The 21,134-nt window shown below is 34.3% G+C and overlaps 2 protein-coding genes and 1 long non-coding RNA gene across 11 annotated transcripts; 2 read left to right on the top strand and 1 right to left on the bottom strand.

Annotated features, from left to right (window-relative positions):
* The first annotated feature begins 269 nt into the window (after positions 1-269).
* LOC106426714 (18S rRNA aminocarboxypropyltransferase) lies at positions 270-2,101 on the top strand. Its single transcript, XM_013867451.3, has 10 exons — positions 270-411; positions 488-516; positions 587-633; positions 729-794; positions 888-928; positions 1,021-1,157; positions 1,248-1,338; positions 1,430-1,501; positions 1,578-1,693; positions 1,790-2,101. Exons 1-10 carry the CDS (start codon positions 332-334, stop codon positions 1,999-2,001), a joined length of 891 nt encoding a protein of 296 aa, XP_013722905.1. The 5' UTR covers positions 270-331; the 3' UTR covers positions 2,002-2,101.
* A 730-nt stretch (positions 2,102-2,831) lies between these two features.
* On the bottom strand, positions 2,832-8,763 carry LOC106426729. Of its 3 annotated transcripts, none has more exons than XR_007329108.1 (4): positions 6,668-8,763; positions 6,164-6,271; positions 5,992-6,090; positions 2,832-5,902 (listed from the first exon to the last, which is right to left on the bottom strand). It is a non-coding gene; the product is annotated as an uncharacterized LOC106426729 (long non-coding RNA). The 3 variants fall into 3 exon arrangements; XR_007329107.1 differs by having other exon boundaries at positions 2,832-6,090; positions 6,668-6,940; positions 7,097-8,753; XR_007329106.1 differs by having other exon boundaries at positions 2,832-6,090; positions 6,668-8,759.
* Positions 8,764-15,081: 6,318 nt separating this feature from the next.
* LOC106426689 (transcription factor TGA4-like) lies at positions 15,082-17,811 on the top strand. 7 transcript variants are annotated; one of them, XM_013867417.3, is made up of 10 exons: positions 15,082-15,354; positions 15,718-15,781; positions 15,933-16,110; positions 16,186-16,257; positions 16,330-16,389; positions 16,481-16,558; positions 16,631-16,694; positions 16,769-17,040; positions 17,125-17,352; positions 17,440-17,811. In XM_013867417.3, exons 3-10 carry the CDS (start codon positions 15,943-15,945, stop codon positions 17,590-17,592), a joined length of 1,095 nt encoding a protein of 364 aa, XP_013722871.1. In that variant the 5' UTR covers positions 15,082-15,354; positions 15,718-15,781; positions 15,933-15,942; the 3' UTR covers positions 17,593-17,811. The 7 variants fall into 7 exon arrangements, with proteins under 7 accessions (XP_013722871.1, XP_048625356.1, XP_048625354.1 ...); XM_013867420.3 differs by lacking the exon at positions 15,718-15,781 and having other exon boundaries at positions 15,096-15,354; XM_048769399.1 differs by having other exon boundaries at positions 15,084-15,354; positions 16,186-16,389; positions 16,481-16,694.
* The last annotated feature ends 3,323 nt before the right edge of the window (positions 17,812-21,134 follow it).

Raw genomic sequence — 21,134 nt, forward strand, 5'->3', positions numbered from 1 at the left:
TGTACTTTACACGTGTACTCAATCATTTGTCCGGTTTGGTTTCAACGTAATTACGGTTAGACAGCAACTCGGGAAGAAAGCTGTTAGCGAAATGACGTGATTACCCCGACCCTACACGTGGTCTCAATCATCATCCGGTTTAGGTTTAATGAATACGGTTAACGTTGATTTTCCCTGAGCAATCGTTCGTCCGGTTTGATTTCGAACATTGGTTCCGGTATACTTGGTTTGGTTTGGTTTACTGTCTTTTAGAAGCCCTAATCAACCATATAAATCTTACAAAAGCCGATTCAAAACCCTGCACTTTTGTCGGAAAAAATCGCTGGAAGATATGGGTTACGGTAAGCATAGGCGATCGAGAGGTGGCAATTCGAATCCAGGCCAAACGAGTAGGACTGAGAATCTCGGAAGGTATTATAAAGCTTCTTCCTTTAGCGTCGTGGTTTATTCTCTGGTCGGCTGATTACTGTTTTCGTTGATCTTGTAGGGAAGATGAGTCGCTTCCTCATGATCCAGGTACTGAAAGAAACGGTGGAGTATCGTTGTTAGTGTTCTTTATTTTTGTGATTTTTTTTTATTCCTGTAGGATCTGAGGATGAAGCACCAGTTCCAAATGTTCAATTGGCAATGTGGGTATGCATGTTTTCCTTTGGTTTTTTAAGAAGAAAAAGTTTAATCCAAATTCAATTCGAGTTGTTTCAGATGTAACTATTGTTGTCTTTTGTTAGGACTTTGGTCAGTGTGATGCAAAGAGGTGCACTGGTCGTAAGCTTGCTAGATTCAACTTGTTAAAAGTAATTATATCATGGAACTGATGATCGATGAAACATGTATCTGTCTTCTTTCTTTTCTTAATATTTTAATTCCCTGCTTCATTGGTTTTGTAGGAATTACGGGTTAACACTGGCTTTGGAGGTGTTGTTTTAAGGTATCTTTGACAGTACTAAATGTAGAGGACCCATTCTTAATCCTATGTTTTAAAAAAAAAAAACATAATCTGTGTTTTATGTGTTTTGACAGTCCAGTAGGTAGACAATGTGTTTCCAAGGAAGACTATAGTTTGATCAAAAGTAGAGGATTAGCTGTAGTTGATTGTTCTTGGGCACGCTTAACCGATGTCCCCTTTGCTAAGCTGCGTTGCACCGCTCCTCGTCTCTGTAAGAAGTTGCAATCAGTTCTGCTGAAAATATATCAGGATTTTTTAGCTAAATCTGTAAATTAAAAATCGTTTTGCGTCATGGTTGCAGTACCATGGTTAGTAGCAGCTAACCCCGTGAATTATGGAAGGCCTTGTGAGCTTTCTTGTGTGGAGGCTTTATCTGCAGCTTTAATTCTGTGGTAAGTCAAAAAAACTCATCTCATGGATTGTGGTCAATATATTATATTGGTTTTTCTGAGTATGTCTTGCATCCTGTATGTTATTAACCAGTGGAGAGGAGGAGACTGCAAATCTTTTGCTAGGGAAATTCAAATGGGGTCATGCCTTTTTGTCTCTTAACAAGTAACAAACGGAAACTAGCAACACATACTTCTTTTTTCCCTCTTTTTGCCCGGGTAGTAACATTTGGACTATGCAGGGATATTCTGAAGGAGTACTCGAAATGCGAGAACAGTGCTGAGATCATCTCAGTGCAAAATTCTTGGCTTACTCAGCAAACTCAGATCTCAAAACAACCAGCTCCCCTCAAAGAACGTTAGTCACATGTTTCTTTATTTCTCTTCTCTGTCACTATTACATACCATCATATGATGAATTTCATCATGAATGAGTTCTTGCTTTTGTTTGTAGATGTAAGAAAAGAAGGTGATGAATCTGAGGATGATGATGATGGTCTCCCTCCTCTAGAGAGGAACATGAACCATGTCATTTCGGAAGACAGTGAAGAAGAAGATGAGGAGGAGGAGGAGGAAGAGGAAGATGATGGTCTCCCTCCTCTAGAGAGGAACATGAACCATGTCAAGTTGGAAGACAGTGAGGAAGATGATGACAACAGCGAGTGAAGAAGACAGTGAGGGATTAGTCTTACACCTGGAGCAGTGTTGTTGAATACCATGTATTATTATTATGTTCTTTTTCTATTAATAAAAACAAATTTTAATATTTTTCAATGTCCAACATTTTTTATTAGGTCAAACAAAATGAAAATCTGAAATTGAAAAAAAAGACACTAGACAACGGAGGTTTCTTTTTTTCTCCTTTTATTGATATATCAGTTAAATATCATTAGAGTCATCAGCATATCAGTTGGTTGTTGCTGAAAACTCAATTCAAGAGTCTGAGATGAAGAAATGCAAGTCTGCTGTTAAACGGATCATGATGTTGAAGAAGCCTGCTCTACTGGTAACAATCTGTTTAATACTCATCACATGTGCTTCAGTGAATTCATATGTTTTACGCCTCTCCAGCTAAAGACAACCCGGTGAGACAATCACTGGCGAAAGAATTGGAAGAGGAAGTAAACTCTTTGAGGCAATGTATTGAGAAACTTAAACCTGTTCAAGGAAGTAGAAGTTCCCTTGCAAGCCAGCTTAAAGACGCACTAAGTCCAAATTACAATAAATATATGTTGTTAGAGTATTTTTTTTTTTAAATACAACATATATGTCATTGTTATAAGGGCAATTCTCTCGGATGGTTCTTTTTAAATTTTTGTTATAACTATATAATTGATTAAATGTCTCCGCCACTGGCGTAGTTGTCTTTCGTTGTCAAAGATGAAAAATTGACATATATGTTGAACGGACTTATGATTATGACGTCGTCGATCTCTTAATACTCTTGATATTCTAAAGAATAAAAACTTCTCTGTTTTGTAATTATCCCCACAAGATTCTGAAAGTAGCATTTCTCCTCTAAACATTGGACATCAGACAACTGTATTAATTTACAAGTCGGTTACACACATAGCCAACGAGTTTGTAGAAGAAAAGAAACATGTATATATAAGTATATATATCGTTAAGCAGAAAAGAAGCCGTTAGAGACGGCAAGAGCAAACTGAGATTTGGCTTCAGATTTCCTCTTCAAACTCTCCATCTTCTTTTCCTGATCACTCCCAAACATCTTCATCCTCGCCGGAAAATCATCCCACCCACCGATCTCCGCCGAGTTTGATGCTTTCTCCGACGTTAGCTTCAGCCTCCGCTCGTATTCCTCCACCACTAGTAGTGCTATGTCAGCCATTGTATCAGTCTCTCTCTATTGGTTATCTTCCAATCTTTATGATGAAACATACATTCAACACGTAAGAGCTATTTATATTTGCTTTAACGTGCGGTTTCGGATAAGGATCATCCCATTATTTTATTTATATTTACTAGGTTATTTTACCGCGCTACGCGCGGATTTGGTTGATCAAATTAAATAGGTACATATATAATATGCTTAAGAAAATTATGTTTAAAAGTAATAAATTAAGAGTCATATTTTGATTTTCTTAGTGATCTTCACGTATTTGTATCTTTAGATATTGTGTTATGTTGTTGCTAAAAAAAGGTTTTGTGTTGTTTTTTGTTCTTAGAGACAAAAAAAAACTTAGTCAATTATTTTGTGGTAAATAATTTACATAAAGATTATTTTAAGGGAAAATTCTACAAAATACTTCAACTAAATTTCATTAATTGGTTTAATTATTTTTGTACTATTAGTTTAATACTTCAAATATTTTTTTTGGTTCATATATATATTCATTAATTTTTAATATTGTGCTCATTTTAATATTCAAACTATGTTACTTGAATAAAAAATATTAATAAGTTTCAAATGAAATTTATAAAATTTTCTAAATTCAAACCAAATATTAAAAAAATTCTATTTTGAATTTTAGCAATAAAATCAACTAAATTTGGATAAATTTAAGAAAAATTAGAAAAAAAATATTTTGATTGGAAAATAAATGAATAATATTCATTTTTTAAGTTTCAGTATACACATTAAAGTTGATATTAACTAAAATTAAAAAAGTATAAGATTATCCTCAATTTAGTTTATTTTCCTATAAATTAACATAAAATTACAAATTTTAAGATTTGGTTTTGAATTTTGTAGAGTTTTTTTTTTTAGTTTTGTTTGAGACTTTTTAATAATTTTCTTTAAAATGAGCATATCTTGAATATTAAAGTGGACATAATTTTAAAGTTAGTGTATTAAAATGAACAAAATAATTAATTGAAGTATTAAACTTGGTTGAAAATAATTCGAGTATTAAAAATGTAACAAAGTTTACTTAAGATACTTTTATAGAATTTCTCTTATTTTAAATCTTTTACAGTTGCAGACTTACATTTTAGTCTTTACGATCAAAATAGAAATTAAAATTTATGAGAACAGTAATCAAAATATATAGTTGTGGATACAGGAATTCGTTTTATGTAAATTTTTTTTATAGAAATATAAAATTATATATATTTTCCGTGCAGATAATATTTTATTTAAATCATTTAAAAATTGAAAATCTGTGAATGTTTTGTATTTAAATTCTGTCAATCAAAATTATGTTTTCTCATTTTTGATATATAAAAGCCAATTATATTAATAGTTTTGATATTTCTAGAAGATTGACTTTTCTTTTGGTAAAAAAAAATGAAGAAATGTATTTAAAGCATCTTATTCTAAACAGTATATATTAGTTTTATGAAGGTTTTGTTAGCTAGCTAGTTATTGTAATCTTCCTAACCACATAACTATAACACTTAGAAGATAAGTGATAATATAAGATGCTATTAGAATCCTCAGGTTCATCGAAGGTTTTCTTTTAAGAAACGAACCTTGAAAGTGTAAAATATAAATGAACATTTGATCTAATAAAGTTCCATTACTAATTTTGTTTAGGGTAATAATTGTAAATTACAATAAAATAGAAAAGTTTAATGTTCGTAGTATTTTGTAGTTATAGGATATTAATTGCTAATAAGGCTAAAAGAAAAATAAAATTAAACTAATATCTCTAAGCATTACATATTGCAGTATAATGATAATAGATTCATACTGTTTTTTTTTTCTTATTAAGATAAGCCATAAACTGTATTAATTAGCCAACACATATATGATCCTAGAAAGCACATACAATAAACGATATATGATTGTTGTAAAAATAATGCATAAGTGTATTAAAATCATTAGAATCTTGTTTTACATTCACCAAGCTTTATCTTACATCCACCAAGCCTCTCAAATCTCAGTGCATCAGTTGAACAACATTCTCCAGACTTCATCATATTCCCAATCTCCCGCCTCGGTTCACCACTCTCCAGATGTCGATACCCCTCTGTATATATACTGCCAAAAAGACTGGTTTCAGCCCCTTTCAAGCATCGCTTGTAACTGAGTTCGAGCTTCAGCAGAAACACAAAACCTTCACCATCCTCTGAGGTTGTTGAGGTCTGTCGGAACTGAGGAGAAGCAGATGACCACAATGTCACAGTGTTTGATAAATTGAGCCACGTGCTTCTTTCCCAAGTTCCATCACACTCACTGCATTCTGAGTAAAACCATATCTCAACCAACACCACTGACTAATATCTATACTGGTCTTGGAGATATGAATCGTACTCCGTGTTGTTGCTTCCACTATGAGCCACCAAAAATCAGCCTATAGAGACTCACTTGTTTTCAAGGAGGGAAGCATGTTAAACTTGAGAAAGATTGTGTTCAACTCCAATGTCATTATGTCAAGAAGATGATCCAAAGAGTGCGTGCTTGAATAAAACGCCAAGCGCCTTGCAGTGGATGCCACTCATCTTTGTCTCAATGAGTTGGTGTGAACGGTGCCAATGCCCTTTCCATCTTAAAAAAGTTCAGTACTCGCATCAAACGTACGATAGCTAGGTCATGTGTGAACACAAACTCGTATGTTTGACCATCACATTGGCGTGGTCTAGCTATACATGACAACCCAAATCCCTACATTAAAAAGGTATAAGATATAACTCAGTTCTATATAACAACTTAGATTTAAGACATAGAATGGCAAGGTTTTTCAAGGATCATACCAAATCAATTGCATATCAATATATCCAGAACAATACTCTCTCACCAGAATTCGTGAAAATTTGGAAACATTATCTGCTCAATTGATCAAAACAGGTCCGCTGCAAAATATTGATATTGACGGGTTAAGAGAAGCTCAAAGAAGTGGTGTCTAAGAAATAAGAAAACACATACTCATGCGATTGCACATGAACCAAAAGATGCCGCATAGTTGCTATCTCCGCTTCGTTAAGGATGGGACGCTCTCATGTCCATTGACCAGCTTCATGTGTCCAACAACATCTATTACATTGTTCACAAAGAGTATAAGTTAGATGGCTCCAAAATAAAATGTCTAAGTTTTTATCATCACATGAAATTGAAACAGAAATCCTATTTATGCTAAGCTACGCTTTGATGCTCGACAAAATCAAAGGGTGAAGGTTAATAAGTTGTGCTAGTTAACAATACAAACCATACTTCATTCATCGACAGGTTTCTCTTCCAAGAGTTACTTCAGAGAATGATTATAAATAATATTAAGACAAACCAAAACTCTTTAAAAACTTGAACAAATTACTTCACTCTACTTTAAAAAGAATAGAGATTTAATTATATAAGCAGGAAGAAAAGCTAAAAACTGCACCCAATCATAAAACCATGGAACTCAGAGATGTATTGAAAATTTAGAGATCTCACCGTAGAGGTCACATTTGAGATCACATTTAGCTTCAAAATCCTCATATGAATGGAAGCGTAAACGGTCTTCGTCAAAGGGGACGGGACTGTCATTAAGAACCGACATGATAGAGTTCTATGAGAAAGAAACGGTTACGCTATAATAAGCAACCCGGTGCACCGTTTTGTTTTTGGATCCGTAGAAGGTCAAGAGACTGTAAACTGATCCTTGTTTCATGTCAGGCAAATATTTTTTAACACATCCTGATGGAATGAATCCTTGAATAACAGTTCCTTGAAGAAGATGTAAAAATTAACATAACACAGAAGGAAAATATATAAGACAACCATGTTTAACAATATATTAAATCAGTGGAAACACGACCATGTTTAACGATATATAAAATCAGTGGAAAATATAGGAAACTAAATTTTGGAGGATTCACGAACCTGTTCGTCGATGAGGAGAATTTCCAGACCAATAAATGTTTTTTTTTCAGTGGGTTTCGGAGCTCCCAGAAATGGATTAGACGGTAGCATATCTGGGTTTCGTGGGGACCTAGTGATATAGCTCTGAAGAACATAACTTCCTGATCATTGGCCATGCTAGAGCTTGAGATCGATTTGAGGAGATTTGAGTGTTTTGGTTTGTAGCAAAAGAAAGAAAAAACAGTAGTATATAAAGAATGAGAAAGGGAGGGATGCGAAACGAAATCATAAAGAGTGAAGTTAACAAAACTATTGATTGATAAGAAGTGAGATTGCGGTAACGGAGGTCGCAAGAACTCGAAGCGGAGAAGACGAAGTGTCTGAGGGGAAGGCGATAGAAGCTATCATCGTTTCAGAAGTTAGGGCTATTGAAGTGGGCTCTTTTTTGGGCCAGAGCTAAGTAGTTTAAAGCCATAGAAGAAACTCAGAATTGAATAAACAATGTGTAAAATAGCTTATCCCTAATTGGATGATTTTTTAAGCTTACGTGTCATAGCTCTCCTTTGAGCTTATTTTGCTTTTAATATTGTAAGATTCCAAGGGAAAATGTTTGATTATTTGTTATTCTTATCGTAATTGATTTCTATTGGCTTTTGGTAGTTTCTGGAAAAGGTTGGCGACGGTCGGTTTCTTGATACCATGTGCACCGATCGATGTGAGTCAGTAAGTGTAATAATAGTATTTACCATCAAACCTTTTTGCAAGTGAAAGCTAGATCACTGTGATCAGAAGGTCTATAGTACCAGATCAGTACATTAAGGCTGTTCGTTTGGTTGCCGCAGGTACTTGCGGCTGCGGCGACTATTTTTAAAAATTTTGTTCGTTTGATTGACGCCGAGACATGCGTCTAACCGCTGCGTCTGACGCCGAGACCTGCGTTTGACGCCGTAAAATCTCGCGGTCGCGACGTAAATTGTGCGTCTATTTAACATATTTACAATTATATCCTTAACCTAATTAATTATTTACGAAAAAACCTAAATCTAATTGACGCAGCCGCAGGTCTTCTCCCATCGACGCAACTCTCTCCCATCTCTCTCAATCTCTTTCTCCATCTCTCGATCTCTCTCTCGATCTCTCTCAATCTCGAGCCCTCTCTCCATCACGAGCCCTCTATCCATCTCAAGTCCTCTCTCCATCTCAAGCTCTCTCTCCATCTGCAAGTGTGAGATGAAGTGATGGTGCAATGCGAGGATTCGAGCTCTGTATCCATCACACAAACCCATCTCAAGCTATCTCTTGATCTCTGACACTAACCCATCTCCGAGTTCTCTCGGTCTCTCAATCTCCGACCTCGAGCTCTCTCTCTCTCTTTGAGGTAATTATTTCATCCTTTTGAAAACTTTGGATCAATTCGTTAAGATTTGGACTAGTATTTGACTTGAAAGTTTCAGATTTTTTCTTTGCTCTGTTATTGAACAAACCCATCTCAAGCTCTCTCTTGATCTCTGACACTAACCCATCATGTCTTGTTTATGCTTAGGTTTGTGTAAAGCTGAGCTCTCTCTCACGAGCTCTCTCTCACGAGCTCTCTCTTCTCCGAGCTCTCTCTCACGAGCTCTCTCTTCTCCGAGCTCTCTCTCACGATCTCTCTCTCTCGAACTCTCTCTTTTCCGAGGTAACTGTCTCTGATACCACATATTGATTTGAGTCTTATGGGTTTTTGGGTTGATGAAGTGATGATAGCATTAGGTTTTTGATGCTTAGGTTTGTGTAAAGCCGTTGCTCCTCTCAAGTCACTCTCTCGAGACCTTCTCAAGCTCACTCTCTCAAGGTATGATGTCTTTGATTTATTAGTTATGTTCTGTGACTACACTAGTTGATCGTATAGATTGCCAAAAATTGCCTTCTTCTTCTTTTTAATCTCTTACGTATTGTTATGACGTTCTGTGTATATTTGTGATGCATTTGTTTTACTCTCATCAGTGAGTCTGTGATTAATTAGATGAATTACATCACCAATACGTCCTTGCATGTATATTTGAGCATTTGAGCTCTCTTTCCAAGTGGTTTTAAGTCACAAAACATGTACTGTCATTTGCCAGCTTCTAAAGGTCTGTTATTTTTTTTGCAGGTCGCAGGCTCTCTCAAGTTCAAACCCTCTCCAAGCTCAGGCTCTCTCAAGTTCAAACCCTCTCAAGCTCAGAATCTCTTTAGTAAGGTTTGTTTCCTGAGTTACTTCACTTGAGGAATAAAACTTGAGTGATCTGGTTTGAGTCTGATGCTCTGGTTCTAAAGGTCTGTTATTTTTTTTTTCGGACCAAGCTCTTTGAGATTAACACTCTTTCTCCATCTCTCTGTCTTTTTTGCAGGTACTCTTCTCAAGCTCGCACTCTCCAGCTCTCTCTCTTCTATGACGCCTCTCCAGCTCTCTCTCTTGTAAGCATTGTACATCTTAAGCTCAATTGTCTCTTTCTTAGGTTTGTGTTATGGGTTTCTCTGATGGGTTTGTATAAGATCTTCTGTGTTCTGGTTATTGACTCTACTCGGTTTCTCTCTTAGTTACAAACCCATACGTTTGCTAGCTTGTCTGTGATCGGCAAGTAGTAGCTTGCTAGCGTTTGTTGCTTGTTATAGCCAATCAATCTAATGTTTATACGTTTCACAGCCTTTGGCTTTGCTTATTGTATTTGATGTTCTGACTATTAATGTTTATACGTTCACCAATCAATCTGAGCTTGTCTGTCTTTTTTGCAGGCTCTCTCATCTCAAGCTCACTCTCTACCGCTGTTCCTCTCACTTGTTAAGATGACAAAAGATGTAAGGCTCTCTCACACTAGTCTTGTTTGTTATATGTATGGAACTGTCTTGTCGTGTGGAACTGTCTTACTTGTTATATGTATGGAACTTTCTTGCTTTAGGTCAGTATAGAACTTGAGTAGTGTATGGAACTGAACTGTCGTTAGGTCAGTATAGAACTTGAGTTTATTTGTTTCTATGATTTAGACTTGGACTCCTGAAGAAGTTAGGTATTTTTTCGAACTCTACGCGGAAGAGAGAAGAAAAGGAAATAGGACGACATCAATGAATAAAATAGGGAAACGAGAGGTTTAAGAAAGTGTATCCCGATTGGCCTGTGTTCAAGAACAAGTACGACACAAGTAGAAAGAAGTACACCAAATTTAGGAAGTTGATTAAGAATAAGATAGGTCTTGGGTTTGACAGCATGGGAAGGGTTGATATGTCAGATGATTGGTGGAGTGAGCGCGAAAATGTCTGTTTCTTTTATCTCTTCTGTGTATTTTTTTTTCTTATATTTGCTTCATGATTGCTTCATGATTCCTCATTGACTTACTCTTTTTTTTTGTTATATAGGAGTGTGCTGGGATTAGAAGATCCATATGGAAAGAGGAATTTAATATGGATCTGTTTGAAGAGGAGTTTTGTGCTGTAGTAGTAACTGGAGCAGAAGGATGGAGTGCTCAACATGGAGAAGCAAGCTTGAATTCTAGAGTGGGTGTAGATGATGGTGATGAAGCCGATTCTCAGCCAGCAGCAGAGACAGAAACTTAGCCACAAGCTCAGATACAAACCCAGCGCCAAACTCAGACTCATTCTGGAAGTTCGAGAGGAAAAAGAAAGCGTAAGGAGAAGGATATGGTTGTAGAAGCTTGTGACAAACGTACTGAAGCTCTTATGGTGAAGAATAGGATAGCCGAACGGATGTTGGAGCGTCAAGAAGCTTCTAGTGTTGAGAATGTGTTAGAGATTCTGTACACATTGCCTGGAGTGAGAGAGTGGTCTCCATTATATGAAACAGCAATGGAACATCTTATAGACAGTGAAGGGAGCAGAAGGGCGTTTATAACAATGAAGACAGATGAAGCTAAGATCATGTTTCTTGAGCTTAGGACCAAGATAAAACGTGACTATGAAGCTTAGGACTATTATGGAACTTAAGACTAGTATGGAGCTCAGGACTATTATGGAACTTATGACTAGTATGGAACTTAGAACTAGTATGGAACTTTTGCTTTTGGTCTGATCTTTGTATGAAACTGCCTTTTGTCATGTATCCTCATGTCTACCTTGAGGAATCTGTTGCGATGTTTCTCGAGACTGTTGGTCAAGATAAGACTAAGCGGGATATTGCTGCAAGGTATCAAAGATCATTGGATACGATCCAAAGGAAGCTTGATGATGTTTTGAGTGCTATTCTGAAGTTTGCGGAGGATACATTAAGACCACAAGAAGGCGAGTTTGGAAGAGTGATATTTGAAATATTTGTTTTATTTATTTAAGACTTGATGTATTATTTAGCTTTTGTTTATGATAAAAAAATGTTGTTAAATTTATTTAAAATACAATTTTACAAATTTAAATCTACATTTTATTTATTTAAAATACAATTTACAAATTTAAACTACATTTTATTTATTTAAAATACAATTTTCCAAATTCATAAAATTCATAAATTTAAAATATGAAATAAATGAAAATTGCGTCTGCGGCAACCAAACGAACAGAACTAAATCTATTTTCTGCGGTTACGGATACGGCAATGTCCTGCGTCTTCGAAACGAACAACAAGCTGCGCAGCCGCAGACTCAGCCGCAGGAATCTGCGGGCACCAAACGAACAGACCTATTGTTAGATTACATTGGAAGGGCATATAAAAGAAAAAAAGAGTAATTTGTTCAGAATAAAGAAACAAAAGTTCAGCCTTATTCACTGCTGTTTTATATAGCTATACATATAGAAACTAGAACGTTAACGTTAGTTAAAAAAATATTTACAAAAATAAATATTCCGCTGCCGGGATTCGAACCCGGAATATTCACCTCATTCGAGAAGACTTAGCCAGTGTGCTACAGCGAATCTTGTGATAATCCATTATAAGTTTAATATATATAATGTAAATTCGTCCGTTTAGAAGAATAATAGGTAAATAAAGAAAACTTCTTTTTATAGTTCGATGAATTTTGAAATCAGTCTTCTCCACGGCTTTTTACTTTACAAATATATAATATGTTTTTTTTTTGAAAAAGTAAATATAGAATTATGTAATATGTTTATCATTTTATGATTCATGATGGCTTTTGACTGGAAACTAGGGGTGGGAGTTCGGATATCCATTCGGTTCAGATCTATTTGGGTTTCGGATTTTCGGGTTCAAATATTTTAGCCCCAATCGGGTATTTCTAAATTTTGGTTCGGGTTCGGTTCGGATCTTTGCGGATTCAGTTCGGGTTCGGATAACCCATTTAAATTATTTTAATTTTTTTTTGAATTTTTTTTAAAATTCATTATATACTTTAAATTTCTCAAAATCTATAAACAAAACAATATATTACATATAAATTTGAATAGCATATGTCAAAGTACCTAAAATTAACATATAAATTGGTTTGGTTTGAATATTTGGATTGGGAATCCTTAGATATTTTTAAGTATTGTTGGTGTTTTGAGTATACTTTAGCTATTTTAGACATGTACTTTTGACTATTTGTATATATTTATAAGTATTTTGGACAACTTAAAAGTATGTTATATATTTTGATGTTTTTAATATATATTAAATCTAAAAATAATTAATATATATATAGGTATATAAATCAATTTCGGATATAATCGGGTACCCGAAATACTTCATTTTGGATCGGGTTCGGTTTCGGTTCTCTAAATACCAAAATTCTGAACCTATTTGGATATTTAATCAATTTCGGTTCGGGTTCGATACTACTTTTCGGATATGGTTCGGTTCGGTTTTTCGGATACGAGTTTTTTTGCCCAGCCCTACCGAAAAGTATTGCGAATGGTGGTAAATAAAAAAGAGCAGAATTTGTTTTACTCTTAAACAAAAGAAATTATCGCATCTTTAGCAGAGAACTTTAGCATCAAAAGCTTTTGCAAGTGAAAGCTAGAGCATTAATGTGATCAGAAGTAGTATACCAGACCAGGACACTGTGAGATACATTGGAAAACCGGTTCGTGCGCAAAAGGAAAAAAAGGGTGAAAATAGTTAGAAACTTAGAAAATAGCACACCAGTGGCAGGTGAACCGAATATTTGCCAAACAATACGTATCCTGATCTTATTTTAGTCATTACAATTGATGAGTCATTAGTGGATCGCGTTAGCCAAACAAAAAAAAAGTGTAAAAGCTGTGAAGTATTTAAAATCATTTCAAACCCGAAATCCATTCACAGTACTTTATTGGGCCTGATATCATTGATGGGTTTATGATAAAAGCCCAATAGTTGATAGAGAGAAATAGCTCCTTTTCCCTGGATCCACCAGGGCCACACTCTATAGTCCACGACAATCCTAATAGTACGGTTTCCGATAATTGATCTTTTAATTCAACTAAAACTGCCATTATACACACAAAGAACTGATGATGAGCAGAAGACGGCCCCGTCCGTAAAAGTTCTGGATACAAATATTTCATTTTATTTTTTAAAGATAATCAATAGGGGATGAGAAGGAAGAAAACAAAAGTAATAGAAGATAAAGAAAATGTAGTCAAAGGAACCAAAAGGAAAGAGAAGAAAAAGGAAGGTAATCTTAAAATAATGATAGTTCCCATTTGTCTTAGGAGAATGTCGCAAATACATCCTCAACTTTCTTCTTTGCGTTCTTTCTTTGGTTCCAACAAAAAAAATATTTTTCCTTCTGATTTGTATGTTATTATCATGATATATCATCTGATCCAAACTCTAGTAAGAATGCAAAATAGATACGTTATACGTTGATTATTTAATCTAACTGGCGATGAGACTCTTAGGAATATAACTTCAATACATAAACAACAATATACTCAGTAGCTAGCAACACTTAGCAACTCTAAGTTTTTAAAGTGTCACTATATATATTTCATAAGAGCACTTGAGAATAATTCCACAAATAGGCAAACGCACAAGCAAATTAAAGAGTTTGTGCGTTATGTCTCATTAATTCATCTTTCTTCGAAATTCTTTGTTTTCATTGTATTCGAATATGATATATTAACATATCGTTCTTTTTGTTGAAATTATAACAATATCATGTAATACGTCGACAGTATGTTAAAAGAAAATTCACAAATCAATCATTCAACGGATAAAACCTCTTAAGTGGAACGAGTGGATACGTCCACTATCACGTGAATGGTATCACTTTAACACATGGCATGTATACTATTGGTACGAATGTCTGTAACACACGAGTTTATAAAATATTATATTACTTTTGTTTACTGGTGTTTTGTGTTCGGAGAGCATATTGGAAAGTAAACCTCACATCATGGTGTATGAGGACATGATCAATCATATGATGTCAGGCAAACAATGGAATACGTGAACATGATTTATAAAACGCATGAAATCTTATGCACCAAATCACATATTGTGATTAGAATAAAAAAGCAAAGAGGCAAGTGGCCAGAAGAAGTTGGGTCACACAAATGTCTCCTATGCGACTTGAAGAGCCAATCTTTTCTAAATCATATATATTGTAATATTTCTTTATCAGCTGATTCCTTCGCAAAATGAAGTTCGTTTCTTTTTCAGTATATTATCAAATACGAACAAGACGAATATGTGATTTTTTTTAAAAAAGTTGTGGCAATTTTTTAAATAATAATACATCAATGTTTTTGTTCGAGCTACAAGCCATTAATTTCCTTCTGTGAGCATAAACAAAATATCATGCCTTAAAAAATTAAAAGAAATACTAAAGAAACTACATTACACAAGCATTGCTTGGCAGAGCTAAAACCTTCAAATATTACATGATTGATCGAAATAAATGATTATGAACATATAATCACTTATCTTTTGGTCTAAATATAAGTGGTACTTTTGTTTGGATGGTGTTTTATAAAGTCCAAAAATAAGAGAAGACTATACAGTAAATAGAATAAAACATATATATTAAACCTAAACATGTTAAAAAAATATTCAATATTGTAGTAAGTATATTCGGTTGTTTGCTAATTGCGTAAAGACAAAAGTCACCGAAGAACCAACCAAACATAAAGAGACGAAAATTTTAAAACTTCTGTCTAAATGTCTCTCTCTTTTTAAGTTGTCGTCTTCTCGCATATGATTCTTCCTCCTCCTCGAGATGACAAGACTAGAGAAAGAGATTCTATCAGACCGATCATAACTGCTGTTTTTCTGGGCTTTTCCGTCAGGTTTCGTCGCTGAAAGTGAAAAAGCTCCATTGCTTTTGGTTTCATTTCATGGTTTCCGCGGGAAAAGTTCGCCTTCCCTTTTGACGCAAAAGACGAGAAAGAAGGTTCGATCGTTAAAACTCTAAATGATTTTCTTCTCCTTTGCTTAGGGTTTATTGCAAAACTCTAACTGTTTCGTATCTATGTGATATTTTTGCTTGTGTATCTCTCTTCTTCTCCGAGCTACCTTTTAATCTAATCTTGACTTTTATGTGCAAGAAACAAATGTTAAATCAAATCACTGAGAAGAGTAATGGAACTTCTTTTATTTTCCTTATTGGGAGGTGTTGAAGATGGTCCACCGTTAGGTAGCTAAAAGAAAGAGTTACAGTGAGATCCAATGACTGACTGTAGTTTGGTATTGAAATTTTTCTTCATTATACCTTTTTAAACAACACTAGTAAGAACAGGGTCTTTCTGGTGTATAGCATTAGTCCGATGTAGAGCTTGTGGTAACAAGTAGGAGAGATAGCGTTGACTATTTGGATGATGGTAAATGACTTAAAGCCACATCCTTCCTTTTTTTTCTTTTTTTTATTGTCATTTCTTTATATGTAACCTTGTTGCAGTTCTTGATTTTGTTCTTGAGTTTTTTTTTTTTTGACTAATGAAGTTTTGTATGTATCTATTGTTTTTTTGCCAGTTGAGGAAACATGAATACAACAACTTCGTCACATTTTGTTCCACCGACAAGGTTTGAAATCTTCGACCCTCTCAACCAAATAAGTACTATGTGGGAAGAAAGCTTCAAGAACAATGGAGGAGGCTTCTATACTCCCAACTCTATCATCATCCCCACAAACCAAAAACCATACAGCTTGGTAACACTTCATATTTGTTTAAGTTCTCTCGTATTTTTTTTTAATTCAGAAACTAATGGTTGCCTTTGTTTTCAGAGTGAGGATGGAACAGAAGGAACTCCTCACAAGTTTGACCAAGAGGCTTCCACATCTAGACATCCTGATAAGGTCAGTTGTATAATAGCTCATCTTAACTTCTTTGGTGCTCTTTGTGAATTTATAATCTTTTTATATCCACAGACACAGAGACGGCTTGCACAGAATCGTGAGGCAGCTAAGAAAAGTCGTCTTCGCAAGAAAGTATGATACTTTTATGTTCCATTGCAGCAACTCATGAAGTATTTATGTTTTTGTTTTGTTAAAACTGAGTTTTGGAGTCTTGTCTTGTCAGGCTTATGTTCAGCAGCTAGAGACAAGCCGGTTGAAGCTAATTCGCTTAGAGCAAGAACTTGATCGTGCTAGACAACAGGTTTTGTTATCTTTATTTTTCTTCCTAAAGTATCTTGTGGATATAATGATGTATGATAATATAATGTTACAGGGTTTCTATGCGAGTAAACGTGTAGATACTAATGCCCTTAGTTTCTCAGATAACATGTGCTCAGGTTTGAATCATTTCACCTTTTTTTTGACAAATCATTTCAAAATTTCATTTGTTTTTTTTTTTTGTTGATGTTAGGTATAGTTGCATTTGAGATGGAGTATGGACACTGGGTGGAAGAACAGAACATGCAGATACACGAGCTAAGAACTGTTCTAAACGGACAAGTCAGCGATGTTGAGATTCGTTTGCTAGTTGACAATGCCATGAAACATTACTTTCAACTCTTCCTAATGAAGTCAGCCGCTGCAAAACTAGATGTCTTCTACATCATGTCTGGAATGTGGAAAACTTCAGCAGAGCGGTTTTTCTTGTGGATAGGCGGGTTTAGACCCTCTGAGCTTCTCAAGGTACTCAGAAAAAAACTCAAGTTAAATGCCTTTTTTCTACAATGGTTTTGGATATAGATTTTCCTTTTTTGTTGTTCTGGTTAGGTTCTGGTACCGCATTTTGATCCTATGATGGATCAACAAGTGTTGGATGTATGTAACTTGAGGCAATCATGTCAACAAGCTGAAGATGCAGTATCTCAAGGTATGGAGAAACTGCAACATACATTAGCAGAGAGTGTAGCAGCTGGGGAACTCGGTGAAGGAAGTTATGTTCCTCAAATAACTTCTGCTATGGAGAGACTGGAGGCTTTGGTCAGCTTTGTTGATCAGGTAAATAAAGAAAGAATTAAAACAGTAATGACTAATGAGAGATTATTAGGACTACGAACTGTTTTATTAAACTGTGTTTTTTTGTAGGCTGATCATCTGAGACATGAGACATTGCAACAGATGCATCGGATCTTAACCACGAGACAAGCGGCCAGAGGATTGTTAGCATTAGGTGAATATTTCCAACGGCTTAGAGCTTTAAGCTCGAGTTGGGAAACTCGGCAACGTGAACCAACTTAAGCAAGGAGATTAAATTTCAAGAACAAGAACATAAGCTTGTGTTTGATGATAGTATAATAATTATTCTTCTCTTGCGGCTTTGAGGAAAGTTGTAAATATGATCAGCAACGTAAAGCTTGTGGCTTTAGAAACCCAAGCCGTAAATATGTAGATCATGTATGATTTGCTTGTGGTAATATTATACGTTATAGTGTGATGTTTATAATAATTACGGAATCATATAATATCACAAATAGGAGGAAAGAAAAATTGATCAGAAGATATATGTTGAATGGCCGCATAGGATCTTTAATTTATATTACTTTACTGGACAATATAAGAGGAAGTAGAACGTTGCTAAAAAAAGTAAAAAAGAGGAAGCAGATCAGAAGATAAAAGACTAGTAAACATAATGGATTTCACCCGTTGAGATAAGTATACTTTCTAAGCAAATTCTCTCTAAGAAACTCAATTATCTGGACAACTCTTTGGATGCTTTTCTTTGAGTTTGAACAAAAGCTTGAAGCCTCACAACACGATGCAAGTCATTGAACACTTGCCATACTTGAAATTGAATGTGTTCTTATTGTTGTTCACTTTACCCATACTCATAAGATGATCCATACCCAGTGTGTGTTTTTCAAAGTATATGCAGTTTTATCAAGTTTTATGTGCTAGTACAATCATAGTACATCATTATGTATGTTATATGTTTCCCTACATATATGAAACTTAGTTGGTATCTAAATATTGTATGGTCATGAGATACATGAATGAGTAGTTGAATTAACTGACAAATGTGAGCATTAAAAAGACAAGGCAAAAGACTTGCAATCTCTTATAATCTCCATCATGTTATAACGAAAATAAATCAAATAAATAGAACATAAATTAATCTTATATTTTAGTCTTTCATTACTTTTGAGATATTATTCTTTTCTCAGATTTTTCTAATGTTTCTTTTTTTAATTAGTAAAACTAGATACTAACCCGCGCTGTGGACGGATATTTTTGACAAATCTTCCAAATTGTTACTGAGATTAGAATATATAATCTTTAGAAATCATGATTTTTGGGACTATATTTTTTTCTATATATATTTTGTTTATAATATAAGACGTGGATACAATATACTATTGTTTTGTTTTTGACATTTATATAATATATTGGATGTTTGTTTGCTAAAACCCAAAATTTAAACAAATATGGCCCGGATCAAAAATAATTGATAGGCGTTAAGACCCATTAACTTGCAAAGTAACAATACTTTTCGTCTATGAAATTGACCCATTAATTAAAAACATTATAGTTTGATCAAAATAAAATTAAAGATTTTTTTCCGGGAAGGTCAACTATTTGTAAGTTGTAACGTGTAACCTCGAAAGTTTAAAAACTTTATTTTCTTTGTCTTCTCTTTCGGTGGTTCTGGAGCAAATCGTTCTTCTCGATAAACATAAAAAAAAAATCATTTCAATCTAAACCAAATTGTTCACTCTATCACCAAAGTCAATCGATCTGAGTACTTTAAGGTTAGACTCTTTAATTTTTGTTTGTAAACCTTCTTTGTAAATGATTACAAATTTTTACCAACAATTAGATTCGATATTTTTCTCATGTTGATAGATCTCTCACCTATACTTCTAGATCGACCATCATTATCATCTTTGAAGAAATGATTTTTTCTGGTTCGACCATCACCAATGGCCGGTCAGACGTTTTGACCGAAAGTCATACTTTGGAGTCTTTGAAAATAGATAACTGTGACAGAAATAATTTATACACTCCACGTTTTATCCGTTTGTACCGGAAAAGATTTTAAATTTCTTATACTTAAGCTAATTGACCTTTTTTAAATCTGTTTCGGCCAGCTTCATACAAATCTCTTTGAGAGATTGTTGTGTCATATATGGATATCTCGAAGAAACAGAGAAAAAAAAGAGAATTTCATATACCAAAGGTTAGTAGTTAGTACAAACTTATCTGTACGAACTTATCAAACACACATACAATTTTATCTGCGAGTATGAACTCAAAAGAGTCTCCACCCGAATAATTTGAGTTTTGTGTCCATGAATGAAGAACTTTGACTTCAACCTTCCAAGTAGTTTTAAATGGCTTGACATTGTTCAAACGGTTTGACATTGTTCAAATGGCTTGACATTGTTCAAGCCAGTGATTTCGTTGGATGTAACCATAGCCATATCAGTCTCTCTTTGCTTTTTTTTTTGTGAGGTGTAGAGAAATGTTTAGGTGGCGGAAGATTATTTATAGTGATTTGGTACTAAATGTTAAGTATAATGAGGATCGAAAGATATATTCCGATTTCCATAATCTATTGACTTGTTAGCTCCCTATGAAATTCTCTTTTTTTGAAGTTAAGATATGAGATATAATGAATGTAGATGGGAAGCTGATTAATAGGGAGCTTGTTGGTTTGATCAAAAAAAAGGGAGCTTGTTGGTAAGGAAGAAAATCATATAAAAATATATTCAGTTTTCAAAAGAATAAGGAAAATATAGTAACCGAGTTATGTTTTTCAAATAGATATAATTAGATATACATATACATATACAACTATTTATTTAAAAGCTAATATATAAATGAACATATTAATATCTCTACATATACGTGTATGATTTCTACGTTTAGGTATGATAATCAAAAGACAAAACTTATCTAATCTATAATGGTGAAACGGTTCTAATCTCCATATTATAAAAGCTTATATGCTTGACAATATTGTGTTCATAATGGGAGGACAATATTGTGTTCATAATTGCAGGTTTCTGAAATTTTATAATATAAGAAAGTGATTTCAGATCATATGCCATATTACAGATACAAATGTACGATAGATATCATGAAAAAGTGTATCAAATGTTTGGCTGTTTAGTAAGATTAAGATAGACAATATATTAATTAATTTGAATTTGTTATGTTGCAGTTAATGATCTGAACAGAAGCAAACACAGAAGAATTTGTTATGTTACATCTTACGTACAGACTTTTCTTGGACAGCAAGATAGTCTAGACACCAGGTTTGCTTATGTACGTAAGATGTAATCTATAGATAAGAGTTTTGTATTGTATATTTATTTTAATATATTACACAACCAACGGTTAATTATTAATTTAATTTAGACTTACAACAGCGGTTTTGTTCTATAACCCGGTGTTGGTCTGATTTAAAAATATTTCGGTTAAATCATTACGTAGCATGTATGTAATATTATTGTAACACTCTAGAAAAGTTCCAAAAGTTAATGACAACTTTCAATGGTAGATAAAAAATAGGACTCTATTTTAATAGATTAGATATCAATTGAGTATCTTTCAATGAAAGTGCTCTAAGAAGCTAATTGAGATACAATAAGTTCAAATATCCACTAAACTAATTACATATTTCATCCACTAAAATGATCCACATGATCCATTGTATCAAGAGTTGTTAGGATCAAAAGCTTCCCCTCGTGATGTGCTACTACAGTTTTAACAATCTTGGCTCTTTTAGGAGATCTTCAACGACCTCCAACTCGTTCACGCCTCCCTCAGTTTCACGTTCT

This window comes from Brassica napus, chromosome C9 (genome assembly GCF_020379485.1).
Source record: "Brassica napus cultivar Da-Ae chromosome C9, Da-Ae, whole genome shotgun sequence".
Classification (NCBI taxonomy): Eukaryota; Viridiplantae; Streptophyta; class Magnoliopsida; order Brassicales; family Brassicaceae; genus Brassica; species Brassica napus.